The following is a 16,184-nucleotide window of genomic DNA, read 5'->3' as shown; positions in this document are numbered from 1 at the left end:
TTGTCAGCCTGTGGCTATCCAAATTCCTTCTTGAACGCTGTCGAACGACAAATGGCACGTCCACAATTGCCCTGTGCTGCCTCTGGTAAAAAGCGCGCGGGGATACCGTATATTCCTTCCATAAGCGAAGCCCTAAGCCGTATTCTGCGTTCATACAACGTCCAGGTGGCACACGTTCCAGACCAGAAACTGCGACAATCACTCGTGAATGTGAAGGACAGACTACCCAAAGTGAAGTTCCCCGGTGTGGTGTACGCTGGTCCCGTGCGCGGATTGTGACGACGTGTATATTGGTCAGACTGGTGACTTTGAACGGCGTCTCAAGCAGCACAATTATGACGTGAAGAAGGGAAATGTGAAATCCAGTGCTTTGGCTGAGCATGCGTCAGGTGGACACACAATCGACTGGGGGAGGGCACGTGTTCTCGCTAGCGAAAAAGGACTGTCACGGCGTCTTCATCTTGAGTCGCTAGTGACACAGACCACACCGCGCACTCTCAACAGGAGCGATGGTAATCTGCCGCCAGTTTATGCGCGCTGCCTGCGTGACGTATTCAAGCGTACATAAGGCGAACTGCTTGACGCATGTTTCATTTCACTTGTGAACAAGGCTCCCGTGTGGGAGCCGAAACGTCTTTGCTGTGTGTTTTAACTTTCATTTTGGTCGGCGCAGTGCCTCGAGGTTTTTACCTTCACCAGGGTCGGAAGTATGTTGAAGATAATCCACTATGATGTTCAACTGCTTAATCCAGTTCTTTTGAGATGTTTAGGATTACAAGGTGGAAACAGTTTACTTCTTCTGAGCTAGTGATTCGTAAAGAAGTCTTCACCGTGCTGCTCGCGGCTTTTTCATTAGGTCTTACCTTTCACACTGAAGAACTATAACGTTGCTTTTCACTTCCATTTCCTGACTCCTCGGCCTGTTATTTCTTTTTCATAACTCCGCTAGGAGCTCACCAAGTAAATGCGAGCAATGTACGCCCAGCACTTCTGTATGTTTGGCTGACGCAATCTATTTCGACGTTGCCACAGTCCTAAAAAATAGGCCCTGCAAGAAAAGCTGCAATAGACACTCCACGATGCCGACGACTGACTTCAAATGACGTGCGCCTCCCTATTTGAAGGAGTTCCGCTTCCGTTCTCGTTTGCCAAAGCTGCCTCCTTAGTGAGCCTCACGAAACAAACAGACCAATAGGGATTTAACGAAGAGGTGCGAATCCTCTGGCAGCTGATTCGACTGCGGTCATCCGGTACTCGGAGGAAGTAAACAAGCGAGTGGCTCCCGCAGTAATGAGCACGCTTACAAAGGTCGACACTCTGCAAGTAAGCACACACATACAGTTTATTGCCTGAAATGGGCGCCATTCTTTGCGATCTATGGTAGTACAGCCATAAATTACTTTTGAAAGACTGCAGCTTAAAGTGACTATGAAGAAATGTTGAAAGCGAGTCATTGCAGTACCCAATTGAAGAACCTCTGCGGGAACCTAACGCATCCTACAAGATAAAACTAAAAAGTGCAAGCCTAAGCAAGTCTACGCCGTTGTAGCTCTCACTGACGCACAATGCGAGTTTACTGCATGGTACTACAGAGTTTCTCAGCATATACCTCAGCGCGAACGTGAAGCCTTCGCTGAAACACACCGGAAAACTTCATGCTACGTATACGTCTGTTGCAGTCACTTCGATCCTAAACAAGACACTCTTAGTGCTGAGTACTACCTTTTTTAATGTAACCGACTACGTCGCTGAACCAAGCTTCTTCGATGAAAAAAAATGCAACCATGTTCCCCGCGCACGTTTTTTATAGCTCTTTCTGTTCAGCACTTCGCATCTGTACTGCACACAACAGAGCAGTATACACCTCAGGCGAGTATTCAAAGCTTTAACTACAATACACATGAATATTAGATCATGTAGGTCCGCATCGTATTCGTGAGTCATCTCAAAAATAAACGTAAAATACAGATATATGTTTATATAAAGAGTATGAAGACAACATAAGCTCAATATAAATGCAAAATCCTTTATTTTTCGAAAGGCTGCAGGTCTCAAAAAACCGCACGTTTATTGAGACGTGCATAAGCAAATAGGTGTGTGTTAATAACCGCCAACATAGCCTTCCGGCAAGGTTCCTCACACAGCAAGAAGATAGCACCGTTACCATGACAAATGAAGTCCCTCTCTATGCACAAACTTTTTCTTATCGCTCTTTTTTTTTAAATGCTGAACCTTCAGACAGCACAGCTAGCGACAGCTCCCAGCGACAAATAATGGGAGAATCGACAGCGGGCGACAGGCAATTACAACCACCCAGTATATACAGTCGCGGGTTGGTTCGCTGAAAACGCCCGCTGTGCGGCAGAGTAATCGAAGCTGTCAAAGCGTTATTTATCGTCGTGGCTTCGGCTGCGGTTCTATAAAACGCACAACACGGTAGTAGTGCGCCAGTTCGCTATGGCAGCAGCAGAACACAGAGATGCAGGAAGCTGGTCGCACATTGAAGCAAGAGAACGAACCTATTTCCCGAGTCAAAGTGGGCCACTTGTTGACGTTTCGAGAATGGTGCATTTTTCAATAGCAATCATCATTTCCGTTGTGTAACAGAAGTTGTTCGCATGATGATATTGCAATCTTTTCGGTCATCCATTGTTTCTTCATGGTTTCATTTATTCCATCTTGAACAACTTTTTATTTATTGATATGATATAAGGAGGCGACGCACAAAGAAGGCACCAGCTACTTCTTAGCTCTTGAAGGCATTGAGCATACAGAGTTAAGCTGTTCGTAAAGTATCTCGCGATAACAGAATTTCTTTTCATTTTCCATTGCTCATTTGAAAAATGGAGTGGCCCACTGAAAGAAATGACTGACGTCTCTCATTTTTTATCCACTCTTGATTATATGTCCTGAAAAGTGTAAATTCTTGCTGTTATTTTTTATTATGTTTCGTATGTTGTTTAGTTGTCCGCTTCCCTCTATGATGCATTCATTTAATGTCTAGTTGTCGCTTTGTTCGTCATAACCGCAGAAATTTATTAGTTATTGAACTCGCTATTGTGTACTTATTGGTATGTTTGGATTTCACCTTGAATATGACCTCGCCGCAATAGTATTTTATTGGCGACGCGCGAAATCCAAATGAATGAATGAACAAAATGAGCTCATCAACAGTCCATTTCCAGAAAAAAAAAAAAAAAAAACAAGCTTCCATTCCGAAAATAACACCACAGGGTCTCGCCTACTGCATAGGCACAGCGGCCGAATCCAGAAACCGTTCCGTTAATACGTGCTGCTTCCCATTGGTCGACCGCCTTCATTAATTGCATGTTCAGTGTTAGGAACGGGCGGGATTTTTTTCTTACCAAGAATTGTATCTCAACATCATTTCGCGAATACGGACCACGTATACTAGAAATAGGGTCGAAACGTCCGTAATCAAACGTCCGCCACACAGTTAAGTTGAGTTTGGCAGTATCTCGGCTCTCATTAGGAACGTCCATAGAATGTCATTCAATTTTGAACATGCGCACTTGGCCTCTTATCGACACAGTGTGTTGAGACATTAGCTTTTTACAGTCCTATCGTCCATTGAGCCCTGACCATTATCGGAACAAAGAACTTTTGTATGCCAACCTCTCGTGCCCTCGACCCGGATTGTAGTGAGGAATAATAATTGTTGGAGTTCTACGTCCCAAAAGTAGAATATGATTATGAGAGACGCTGTAGTGGAGTGCTCCGAAAATGTTGACCACCTGAGGTGCTTTAACTTGCATCTGAATCTAAGTACACGGGCCTCTAGCACTTTGTCTCCATTGATATGCAGCCGCAGCGAACGGGATTCGTTCCCATGACCTTCGGGTCAGAAGTCGAGCGCTATAACCACTAGACCACCACGGTGTCTATGAAAGAAGGAGAGCACCGCTAGGAGAGCACCCTACAGATCGGAATGAACATTGATTAGAGCGTGTTGCGCCGCACATGGCGCTGTCCTGTGAACGTGCGAATTCATCGCGATTGGCTACGATTACATTTCTTATGATGCACGTTATGTGTTCATTCACTTGTATATTTTGTCTTTGAAAGCTCGAAAACACAGCCAAATATGTGATGTCACACTGACGTCAGTGGCACAGTCTTTCTGCACGTAATTTGATTAAAGTTGGACGTCCTTTTCTTTTTTAGACGAGGCGTCATACTTTGGCCATCCAATAGACAAATAAAAGTGTATTAGAACTATTATTTGCAAGTATATAAACTATGTCATTGTCCAAGATAAAGGTATTTTTAGCAAGCTATATAGCTAATCTGTTCCGAAAGCACAACAGCGGTTCCTAATTCCTAATCTGCCCATAACGAGAATGGGGGCGTGTTGTGTACTACTAATTATCCTGAATTAATGCTTTCCATCATATACAGCATGCTTGGCGGTGAAAGATGGTGGCCCGTGGGCGTGCGTGCGCGTTACATAATGCCACACGCGCCCCATATTCCAGTTCTATTTAACCGGTACGTTACACGTGTAACCACACTTACTTGCGCCGGAATGTAGGAAATTTCCCAATTATTTAGGATCTACCGGTACGACTGCGCCCACAACGCGAACAATAGAGCTTATTCGGCAACTAGCATGGCCACGAGCGATAACGCTGGAATCTTCGACGCCCCATGCATAAATGCTGACGAGCTTTACCGCAGATTAGATTATTCGCTAAGCAACGACTCTGTGCGCCTGTATCATTGCACTTTGAGTGTAATCCTTTTCCTGGGCACAAGTTCACCTAATAAAGGGTTCGATCCGCATCGGCTGCAATCGCTTTTTTCACCGTCCCAAACGTGTTACAATGTAGACGATTGCAACCGTAAAGATACAAATATTGGTCGCGTATTGTTTTCCTTATTGAAAGAGTAGTGCAAAAAGATCCGCTTCATTACAAATCCGACTACTATTACTACTACTACGACTACTACTAATAATAATGGTTCTTGCATTAAAATAAACACAGCATGAATGGCGGGCCTGGCCCGCCTGCCGAAGTCTTTATGAGTTAGGTGCTAATGACTGCTAGAGTTTTACGTTCCAAAACCACGACATGATTACGAGGCACGCTGCAGTGTAGGGCTAAGGAAATTTCGACCACCTGTGGTTCTTTAATGTGCACCCGAGTTTACGTACACGGGCCTGTCGCATTTTCGCCGCCATCGAAATCTAGCTGTGTCCTTTGCAACGCGGTCAACAAGGTAGACGACCGACTTCGTAGGAAGAGAGCATTCTACGCCATCGACATGACACAACGTCGCAGAAGAAGAGCTTGCAAGCAATACGGCGATTATTGCTATCCACCGGACTTTCTGAACGCCCTTCGCTTGTGTGTGTGCGCGCGTGTGTGTGCGTGCGTGCGTGCGTGTGTGTGTGTGTGTGTGTGTGTGTGTGTGTGTGTGTGTGTGTGTGTGTGTGTGTGCGTGCGTGCGTGCGTGCGTGCGTGCGTGTGTATTCTCTCTCTTGCCCACTTTCCGGGCCTTTTTCCCCCACCTCATCCACAAGTTTCCTGCTACGTTACAGTAGTGTCTTTGGACAGGTGCAGAATAGTCACGGCTATGTGCTCCACACGACATAATATTGCCAATAACAGCAGATATAGCATGGTTTAGTTTACTCTGGTTCTAAGTGGCTTGCTGTGGAGAGGCTGAAGTTTATATTATCACGTGGTCGTGACGTCGACGAAGACAGCAGTCGGCGTTTGCAGAATGAAACTGTTTATTTGGCCGAACTTGTGGCCGGGAAAATGAGAACCAGAACTACAGCAATACACGCTGTACAATGATAGCGGCGAACAGGGCGTCGTCCGTCGATCAACTGACAAGCGGTCAAGCGCGTCGGCTTTTATACAGGCGCTATGGAACTTTCCAGCAATATCGCTGGTGGCGGCGTTATCTCTCGACAAAGCTAGAACATTCGCGTGCGGCGCGCAATCTTAACAAAACGATCTACCAAAATCGTGAAGCTTCTCGAACACTGCTTCGGGGCCAGCGTCGAGCGTTGATAACCGTCCTTGCTGGTCAAACTCGAACACATCAAAATAAAAGAAGAAGCGGGCGTGGCATTGCCCCCCTCTGAAAAAGCATCGTCCCGATGCTTGCAACAGAACATGGAAAGGAAAAAAACAAGTGCATACACAAACAAATTACAATAACAAAGGAAAAAGTAGAGTCCCCAGGTTCGCTAACGCGCAAAAAACGGCTTAAGGCGCACGACATGGACGACTTCAGGTCGTGCGCGGCGTCGCTGGGAGATCGTAATGCCGTCCGGGACGACCTCGTAGTCAAGAGCGCCGTGACGTCGAAGCACCTTGTATGGCCCGAAGTATCGCCGAAGAAGTTTTTCACTGAGCCCACGTCGGCGTATCGGCGTCCAGACCCACACACGGTCACCGGGTTGGTACTCCATGTGGCGTCGTCGAAGATTATAGTGACGGCTGTCGACCCTCTGCTGGTTCTTGATGCGCAGGCGGGCGAGCTGTCGAGCTTCTTCAGCGCGTTGCAAATAGGCGGCAACGTCGAGGTCGTCTTCGTCGGTGGCGGTTGGTAGCATTGCGTCGAGCGTCGTTGCCGGGCTCCTTCCGTAGACCAGCTTGTACGGCGTCATTTAGGTTGTTTCTTGCATGGCCGTGTTGTATGCGAAGGTCACATACGGAAGGATGGCATCCCACGTCTTGTGTTCGACGTCGACATACATGGCCAGCATGTCGGCGATGGTCTTGTTTAGCCGCTCGGTGAGGCCATTGGTCTGTGGGTGGTACGCTGTGGTCCGGCGGTGGCTTGTTTGGCTGTATCTCAGTATTGCCTGAGTTAGGTCAGCAGTAAACGCCGTACCTCTGTCGGTGATGAGGACCTCTGGGGCGCCATGACGCAGGAGGATGTTCTCAACGAAGAACTTCGCTACCTCGGCGGCACTGCCTCTGGGTAGGGCCCTTGTCTCGGCGTAGCGGGTGAGGTAGTCGGTAGCTACGACGATCCATTTGTTTCCGGTATGGGACGTCGGGAACGGCCCCAGTAAGTCCATCCCAATTTGCTGGAACGGCCGTCGAGGTGGCTCGATAGGCTGCAGAAGTCCGACTGGCCTAGTCGGCGGTGTCTTGCGTCGCTGACAGTCCCGGCAGGTCTTGACGTAGCGAGTTACGTCGGCGACATGGCGCGGCCAGTAGTACTTTTCCTGTATTCTTGCGAGCGTGCGAGAAACACCCAGGTGTCCAGACGTCGGGTCGTCATGCAGAGCCTGGAGGACCTCTGGTCGCAATGTCGAGGGCACTACGAGAAGGGAATCGGCTCGAAGCGGCGAGAAGTTCTTCTTAAGGAGAACACCGTTGCGCAAGAAACCGACGTCAGTCCTCTCGTGAATACCTTGGGAACAACGGTGGTCCTGCCCTCGAGGTATTCCACAAGGCCCCTGAGTTCTGGGTCCGCTCGCTGTCGTTCGGCGAAGTCTTCGGCACTTATGGTTCCCAAGAAGCAGTCATCCTCCATGTCGTCCTGCGGCGGTGGGTCGACGGGGGCGCGGGACAGGCAGTCAGCGTCGGAGTGTTTTCTTCCGGACTTGTAAACGACGGTTATGTCAAATTCTTGAAGTCGTAGGCTCCACCGTGCGAGGCGACCTGAAGGGTCCTTCAAGTTAGCTAGCTAACACAAGGCGTGGTGGTCGCTCACAACCCTTGAAGGGCCGGCCGTAGAGGTAGGGGCGAAACTTCGATGTAGCCCAGATGATGGCCAGGCACTCCTTTTCTGTTGTGGAGTAGTTGATTTCTGCCTTTGATAGCGACCGGCTAGCATAACTGATGACCCTTTCGAATCCGTCGGTCTTTTGCACAAGGACGGCGCCGAGTCCTACGCTGCTTGCGTCGGTGTGGATTTCCGTATCGGCGTATTCGTCGAAATGCGCAAGTATGGGAGGCGTCTGCAGGCGTCGTTTCAGTTCTTGAAATGCTTGAACTTGCGACGTTTCCCACCTGAATTCGACGTCGGCCTTCGTGAGTTGCGTCAGCGGCTCGGCGATCCGTGAAACTTCCTTGACGAAACGTCTGTAATAGGCGCACAAGCCGAGAAAACGGCGTACGGCCTTCTTGTCGGTGGGCGTCGGGAAGTCAGCGATGGCAGCTGTTTTCCGCGGGTCCGGGCGAACACCATCCTCGCTGATCACGTGACCCAAGAACAAGAGCTCCTCGTACGCAAAGCGGCACTTTTCAGGCTTCAAGGTGAGTCCGGAGGCCTTGATTGCTTGAAGTACAACTTCAAGGCGCCGAAGGTGTTCGTCGAAGTTTGAGGAAAACACAACGACGTCGTCCAAGTACACGAGACACGTCTGCCACTTCAAGCCGGCCAGTACTGTATCCATAACCCGTTGAAAAGTCGCAGGTGCCGAGCAAAGACCAAAGGGCATGACCTTGAACTCGAACAGGCCGTCTGGTGTTATAAAAGCAGTCTTTTCTCGGTCTCTCTCGTCAACCTCTATTTGCCAGTAACCGGTCTTGAGGTCCATCGACGAAAAGTACTTTGCGTTGTGTAATCGATCCAGGGTGTCGTCTATCCGGGGAAGGGGATACACGTCCTTCTTTGTGACTTTGTTCAGGCGACGATAATCGACGCAAAAACGTAGAGTCCCATCCTTCTTCTTCACTAGCACCACCGGGGATGCCCACGGACTCTTCGACGGCTGGATGATGTCGTCGCGTAGCATTTCGTCGACCTGTTTCTTCACGGCCTCGCGTTCTCGCGTCGAAACTCTGTACGGGCTCTGACGGAGTGGTCTGGCGCTTTCCTCTGTTATGATGCGATGTTTTGCCACGGGAGTCTGCCGAATTCTTGACGACGACGAAAAGCAGTCGTTGTATTGCAAGAGCAGGGTTTTGAGCTGTTCTTGTTTGTGCTTCTGAAGGCTGGGATTGATGTCGAAAGCTGGTTGCGGTGCTTTATTCGTCGGAGTAGGCTCGGGAGAATCGGTGAGGCCGAAAGCATTGCTGGCTTCTACGATTTCTTCGATGTAAGCGATCGTTGTGCCTTTGCTCACGTGCTTGTACTCGTTGCTGAAATTCGTGAGCATAACTGTTGCTTTCCCTGCCCGCAGCTCTGCTACTCCTCTTGCGACGCAAATCTTGCGGTTAATCAAGTGGTGCTGGTCGCCTTCAACAACGCCTTCCAGGTCTGCTGATTTCTGAGTGCCGACGGAAATGATGACGCTGGAGCGAGGGGGAATGGTGACCTGGTCTTCCAGCACATTCAAGGCATGCTTTCTTGGCGAAGTGAGCGGCGGTAGTGCCTTTTCCGTGGACAGTGTTATTGACTTAGACCTCAGGTCGATGATTGCACCATGAGGGCCTAAGAAGTCCATACCAAGGATGACATCTCTCGAGCAACGCGGCAGGATTACGAAGTTCGCGGGATAAATCCGGTTGTTAATGGTTAGTCTCGCTGTGCACATTCCCTCCGGGGTTACGAGGTGACCTCCAGCTGTCCGCATTTCGGGGCCTTCCCAGGCTGTCCTAACTTTCTTCAGCTTCGTGGCGAACGGTCCACTGATGACAGAATAGTCGGCTCCTGTGTCGACGAGGGCTGTGACGCTGTGGCCGTCAATAAGAACGTCGAGGTCGCTAGTTCGTCGTCTTGCGTTGCAGTTAGGTCGTGGCGTCGGGTCACGGCTACGTCGGTCTGTTCCGCTGCTTCCACGTTGCGTCGTCAGGTCTACTTCGGTCCGCGAGGTTTCGTCGTCAGGGGTTCGCGTCGTGCCCTGAAGCTTTCGTCGTGGCGGCGGCGTCGGCGGCGGAGGGTCTTCGGTATTTCGTCGTACAGCAACCGCACCTCCATCGGTTGCTGCCCTTAGTTTTCCGGATGCGGGCTAGGTGACCGGCCCCGGGTTGGGCCAGTGTATGGTCGGCGTTGGGGAGAGGCGTAGCGGCCTGGCGACGGCGATCGGGAAGGTCCTCGGGGGGTCCACTGCGCTCCTGCCAGGTAGTCGGCGATGTCACGTGGTCGTTCCCCCTGCTGTGGACGCGGCGCGTCGACGGCGAACCCACGCAGTCCCATCTGTCGATAATGGCAGCGGCGGTAGGTGTGGCCGGCTTCTCCGCAGTGGTAGCAGAGTGGACGATGGTCGGGGGCGCGCCAAACGTCGGTCTTCCTCGGCGTGTATCGCTGACCGGCTGGCGGGCGGTATGACGTCGGTGGTGGCGGCGGTGGTGCCTGGCGGCGGAACTGCTGGGGCGGCGCGGCGTCTTGACATGGGCGAGGAGGGGGGGGCGTTGCGTCGGGCTGCAGCAGCATAACTCATTGCTTGAAGATGCGGCGGTGCCGGCTGAGAAACACCCAGTGACTCTTTGATTTCCTCGCGGACAATGTCTGCGATTGAATCCACTTGAGGCTGCGGCGAAGGTAACAGCTTGCGCAACTCCTCCCGCACGATCGCTCGGATGGTTTCGCGCAAGTCGTCGGTGGCTAGTGAGTGCACGTCGGAATAGGTTGCACACAGCGGCGAGCGGTTGTACTGTTTCGTCCGCATGTCCAGTGTCTTCTCAATAGTCGTAGCCTCGGTGAGGAATTCGGCGACCGTCGTGGGCGGGTTGCGGACAAGTCCCGCGAAAAGTTCTTGTTTGACACCCCGCATGAGCAGGCGAACTTTTTTGTCTTCCGCCATCGCAGCGTCGGCCTGACGGAAAAGTCGAGTCATCTCTTCCGTGAAGATGGTGACGTTTTCGTTTGGCAGCTGCACCCGAGTCTCCAGCAAAGAAGCGGCTCTTTCCCTGCGCACGACGCTTGTGAACGTGTGCAGGAATGCGCTGCGGAAAAGATCCCAGGTCTGCAGTGAGGACTCCCGATTCTCAAACCAGGTTCTGGCCGCGTCTTCGAGGTAGAAGTACACGTGACGCAGCTTGTCTTCACTGGTCCAGTTGTTAAAGGCGGCGACACGGTCGTATGTTTCAAGCCAGGTTTCCGGGTCTTCAAACGACGATCCGCGGAAGGTTGGCGGCTCCTTGGGATGCCGAAGAAGGATCGGCGCAGGCTGCACGGGGTCGGTCATTGTCGCTGCGGTCGATGTTGGGATCTGCGGCTGTCTGTCTTTTTCGGGAAGGAGCCCGTGCTCTGGCGGCAGTCCCTTCTGCCTGCGGCTTGTTCGACGATCCGGGTTCTCCTTGCCGTCGTCCTCGTCGCGGCTTGGGCTTGGGTCAGCGCTTCGCGGGGGCGTCCGGATCATGGAAGAAGCAGCACCTCCACCAGATGTCACGTGGTCGTGACGTCGACGAAGACAGCAGTCGGCGTTTGCAGAATGAAACTGTTTATTTGGCCGAACTTGTGGCCGGGAAAATGAGAACCAGAACTACAGCAATACACGCTGTACAATGATAGCGGCGAACAGGGCGTCGTCCGTCGATCAACTGACAAGCGGTCAAGCGCGTCGGCTTTTATACAGGCGCTATGGAACTTTCCAGCAATATCGCTGGTGGCGGCGTTATCTCTCGACAAAGCTAGAACATTCGCGTGCGGCGCGCAATCTTAACAAAACGATCTACCAAAATCGTGAAGCTTCTCGAACACTGCTTCGGGGCCAGCGTCGAGCGTTGATAACCGTCCTTGCTGGTCAAACTCGAACACATCAAAATAAAAGAAGAAGCGGGCGTGGCAATATCACTTCGGCTACTGCATTTCAATAAGCATAGCAGCAAATAAAGAAGTGGTTAACCCGCCCCATAAAAAAAAGTGTTCAAGTAGATAAAACACTACAGCAAACTGACACCAAAAGGATAACATAGTAATGAACAGTTTACTTGGAGGAGCTGACTTTTCAATAAAACGTTCGCACGCACAAAATTAAGTAAAAGTTCTACCCACAGTATACGGAATAAGACATTCCTTCGTGAAAACTAAACCTGGCTGTTCATCACAAACGCTCTTCTAGTACAGTGTCCACTAAGAAGTCCTTTACTAAGATGGTCACCTTTTGCTGTAGTACCATTTGAGACCACGGTCCAAGAAGTTCTTGTAATGTGAGTGTTGCCGAACTACCATAGACTTTGCGCTTTGTACTTCTCAACAGCGCAGGCATGCCCTCCAACCATCAAGGACATCAGGGGCGCCACAGTAAAGGACACGGCAGGCCCTTACGCTGAGGGCGACACAGTGCGGCTGACCTGCGAAATAGAAAGGTGTATGTATCCATAACGAATGCTAATTTTCATACCACGAACTGCCATGTTTGAATTATTCACCGGCGCAATATAGAGTCCATTATACTTCGCCTGCTATGGACTGTGGTGAACATTTTGTATTAGCGTGAACTTCGTAAAAGAAAGGAAGCAGAAACGGGAGAGGAAGAAAGGCAGGAGCTGCAGAGAGGAGCTGCAGTCGTGAGTGCAGCGCCTTTTTTCTGTCCTTCTTCTGTCTAGTTTCTTTTACGAACTTTGCGCTGCTGAAATATCTTTACTAATCACCAACTCACCTACGAAGAAGTTATACTGAAGTACTATGCGCTGGTTTATTGTCATTCTTCTGCTTCCTTGGTCCCCTTCACTAAATAATGGCGACTCGCCCTATCGCGATTCATCGTGTCATGTGTGCGTTGCTGCCCGTAGAAAGTTTTGGAAACAAGAGCAGCCTACTTCATAGCGCTTTATTCCGTAGACAAAATATCTTTGAAGGTAATTGATTCCGACAGCAGCACATGGATGAACAACTCCAGGAGAGAAGCTACAAGGAGCGCATTGGGTGTTTTCAACGCTAGTCAAGAAGTTTACAACGATCACTTGTAATACAAATTCGCGAAGCCCCTGACTGAAGTTCATTCCATCGAAAACTTACGGGAAATGCTCTTCAGGTTCAGCCATTACGCCGCCGTTGTCGTAATGTTCTGTTTATGAAAATGTATTCAAGACGCACCCTCCTTCACGTCGTAAAAATTACGGATATTGTTGGCGTCTAGCAAAATAGTCGAGTGTGATCACGATATCAGGGGATTTTTTTTTCAGGCGACCATGACGTGGCGCTCACGTGGTTCCACAACGGCACGCAACTGAGGTCGGCGCGCGGAACAGTGGCGACCTCCGACGGCGGCTGGAAGAACCTCGTCACTCTCGGTCCATTAACTCGTCGTGATCTGCACTCTAACGTAACCTGTCTGACGATAAGCAACGTCTCGCTGCCGGGAGTCGCTACAGTGCTCCTCGACTTATACCGTGAGTATGCCAAATGTAGGGCAGAAAACCAGAAGGTTCTCTTCTAGATAACCTCCCACCTTCGTCGCAATTGTCTACATCTCTCTCTCACTCTCCATATAAAGCGAGATCCACCTTTCACCAGAAATTCAACTATAGTGTGCACGTTTACAAGTGCAATATGTTTGTCTTTGATAAACAAAGACGTTTGTCTTTGATAGTCAGCACAGTCTCCAATATACCAAAGGATCAAACAAATTCCAGTGCTGAAGTCGCCATACTAACTCGACAGCATGCAAAGATTATGTATCGATTTTTGTGAGACAAACATGCTAATTAAGACGTCTGAAGCGAAAACTAATCATGCGTTCTACACCATTCGCAATTTTCCTTATAGCGTGGGGCTTTTTGCGAAACCTTCGGTAAACATGAGAGCATTCCCGTAAGCTGTTCTCAGATATATATATCCTGTCTTCTTAGATGCTTTCTCCCGATTGAGTTATCAGAGAGAGAGATGGAGTTTACATAACTGCGATATCTTATATTTGTGCCGAGTTAAATATTCTTAAATAATGCAGCCATATTTTTTAAAGGTTTCTAAATTCTATTTTAACTCATAAACCGAAATTCGGTGTGCTACAATGTCCCAAATGTGCAAGTCTTTATAAAATTCGACAACTTTCATTGAAATAGATCTAACACTGCTTCTGTGACAGTACGTCTCCTTTTAGCACGAAAGTATTTTATGCCGGGGTCCACCAAGACTTTCATGCCGTATTTCCGTCACGGAAATGACGTCGAAAAACTGCACGCGATCATATGGAAAAAACGTTGTGTCAATGGGAGTCGAAACGACGGCCTCTCAGCCTATGACAACTGATGCCGGGCATGTTATCCACTGCACCACGGTCACACACCCCGGAGGCTTTACAAACGCGCTTTTTATAACTCAGACTTTTCTCTCACACTGCTATTGGTTGGCGAGGTGGTGTCGTCCTCCGGGACCAGTAAAGTGAAGTGAATTATTTCAGCATGACCGTGGTCACCGCGGTTAGCTCCTGCAACGCGTCTTTGCTACGCGTCCGTCCCATTTGCCCGTTTCCAATAGTAGAAGTGCAATCTTGTTAACACCTTAACACACCCCAAAGTGGTGACCTTAGCCCAACCTCGGCTTCGCTCAAAGCATCCATCTATTCCAAAAATAGCTTTGCGACGCGCGCCTGCCTCGCCTGGCTGTAACATCGTGTTCTTCCATTACGCTCGCCCCTAGAAAAATCGCGGCCGGGCTAACAGGGGAGACACGACGCGCGTTGCGTTTCCCTTAAGTCCGGCCTGTGAATCCTTTAGTCCGACCTGTGATCTTTGAAACTCTTTATAATTTGTTTTGGTTTAAGACGAGTCACTAATAAAGCGAACACAATCGCAATTTACAACTAGACTTCAGGACTTCAGGCGCACAGCGAACGTCGACTGCATGTGATACCACGCGCTCCATGTTGACGTGAGCTGCGCGACCAGTGTGCATAGCGAGGTTTTTGTCTGACATCATGAATCGCCCTTGCTGCGTTGTGGGCTGCAAGTCCAGCGATTGGCGACAAGTGACAATACGACACCGTGTTCCTTTCGAAGGCAGCAGGCGCGCCGAGTGGCTGCAGCGCATCGGACTCTCTGTATCGGATAGACGGCAGGATATACGCATTTGCGGTCGCCACTTCAAGCCGCAAGAAGGCTACGAGCACAGTTCCGTGTTTATCCAGAGATTCGGCCTCGCTCTGAAGAGGTATCCCCTCAAAGCCGACGCACTGCCGATTTGTTCCTTACCGGTGGAAAGGTAAGTTCACAATCGATCCAGATCATGTGCTGTGTGTGCATAGTGCGCGGTTCGCACGTGGGCACTCACAAAATTCCACGTAATCTCGGAAATTATAACTATAACGACTCCGCCTCTTCAATGTAATGTGGCTAGTTTCGCAATAATTATATATACACAGAATGCCCCTCGCCGGAATGCGATTTCCAGCGCTGATTAAAAAATGACAGGGTGCATGTCAATCGAAAACAATGTATTTGAATCCTCTGCACAAGTGTGTACGTCTTAGGGCCAGCTGGAAATCCTCGGTTCAAGTGTGCGGTATGCGGTTTCGTATATAATGAGCTCAAATAAAACCCCACAATAGTGCAACCCGTGTGCGACGACGTTGATATAATACGGCCCGGCGAGTCTGGTGGTGGCGGGCCCTCAGCACGAAGCGCCGAATTGCGAAATGGCGTGTCACTGTATGGGTGAAAGCCCATTTCTCGGGCCCTTCGGCGCAACCGCTCTTCGAGGCCTGGGTCCATTCTGAGCAACTGTCTGAACTGCCGTGAAACAAAACACACGCTGCTAGGATGGCACTCGCAGGAGACGGACGATAAGCCGAGCCAGCGGCCCAGCGCCTGACCCACCGGTGGCTACTGCGCTGGCTTCGACTTACCGGAAGTAGACGACGCGACGGCACGCAAGCGTTATCGCCCGTCACATCGTGACGCAGAGCTTCTTGAAGGCGGAGCTTAGCCCCGAGCACTCGAAGGAAAGATTGAGGGTGAAAGGCGGAGTGGAGGAGAAGGGAAGGTAGTTATTATATGTAGCTTCCTTAATAAAGGGTGTTTCGACTGAATTATGATGCCAGTGATTTGCTCCAGTAATGGTGTTAGCAAAAAACGAAATGTTAAAAAAACCGTTTCAGGGACCCTTTAAATAGTCGAGTACTACACTTGTCCCTTTAAGAGGAGTTTTATACGTGGCAAGTGAGGAGTCACCGGAAAGAATAACACGTACTTATTTTTTTCTTGGAGTGCATGTGGCACTGCATCATGGCAACGTCACAGCATTTTCTATAGCGAATGTCGCAGGAAACCGTGCTTTATTCTTGATTTCCGAGCTAAATGAATATATTACCTCTGTACGGTGCCTGCGTTTTCATATTCCCAGGTATCCCATGCTGCTCCGAC

At 49.9% G+C, this 16,184-nt stretch overlaps 1 protein-coding gene across 1 annotated transcript in view; it reads left to right on the top strand.

Moving 5' to 3' along the window:
* LOC119406685 (uncharacterized) overlaps nt 1-16,184 on the top strand; it is a 123,116-nt gene that overhangs the window by 83,866 nt on the left and 23,066 nt on the right. The window contains exons 3-4 of the mRNA XM_037673416.2: nt 12,080-12,190; nt 13,008-13,214. Of these exons, the coding sequence (XP_037529344.2) occupies nt 12,080-12,190; nt 13,008-13,214 (318 nt within the window). The remainder of the gene's footprint in view (nt 1-12,079; nt 12,191-13,007; nt 13,215-16,184) is intronic.

The sequence above is a fragment of the Rhipicephalus sanguineus genome, chromosome 10, assembly GCF_013339695.2.
Source record: "Rhipicephalus sanguineus isolate Rsan-2018 chromosome 10, BIME_Rsan_1.4, whole genome shotgun sequence".
NCBI classification, from domain to species: Eukaryota; Metazoa; Arthropoda; class Arachnida; order Ixodida; family Ixodidae; genus Rhipicephalus; species Rhipicephalus sanguineus.
Note: the sequence above shows the minus strand (reverse complement) of the source record. Positions and strands in the feature narration are given on the sequence as shown.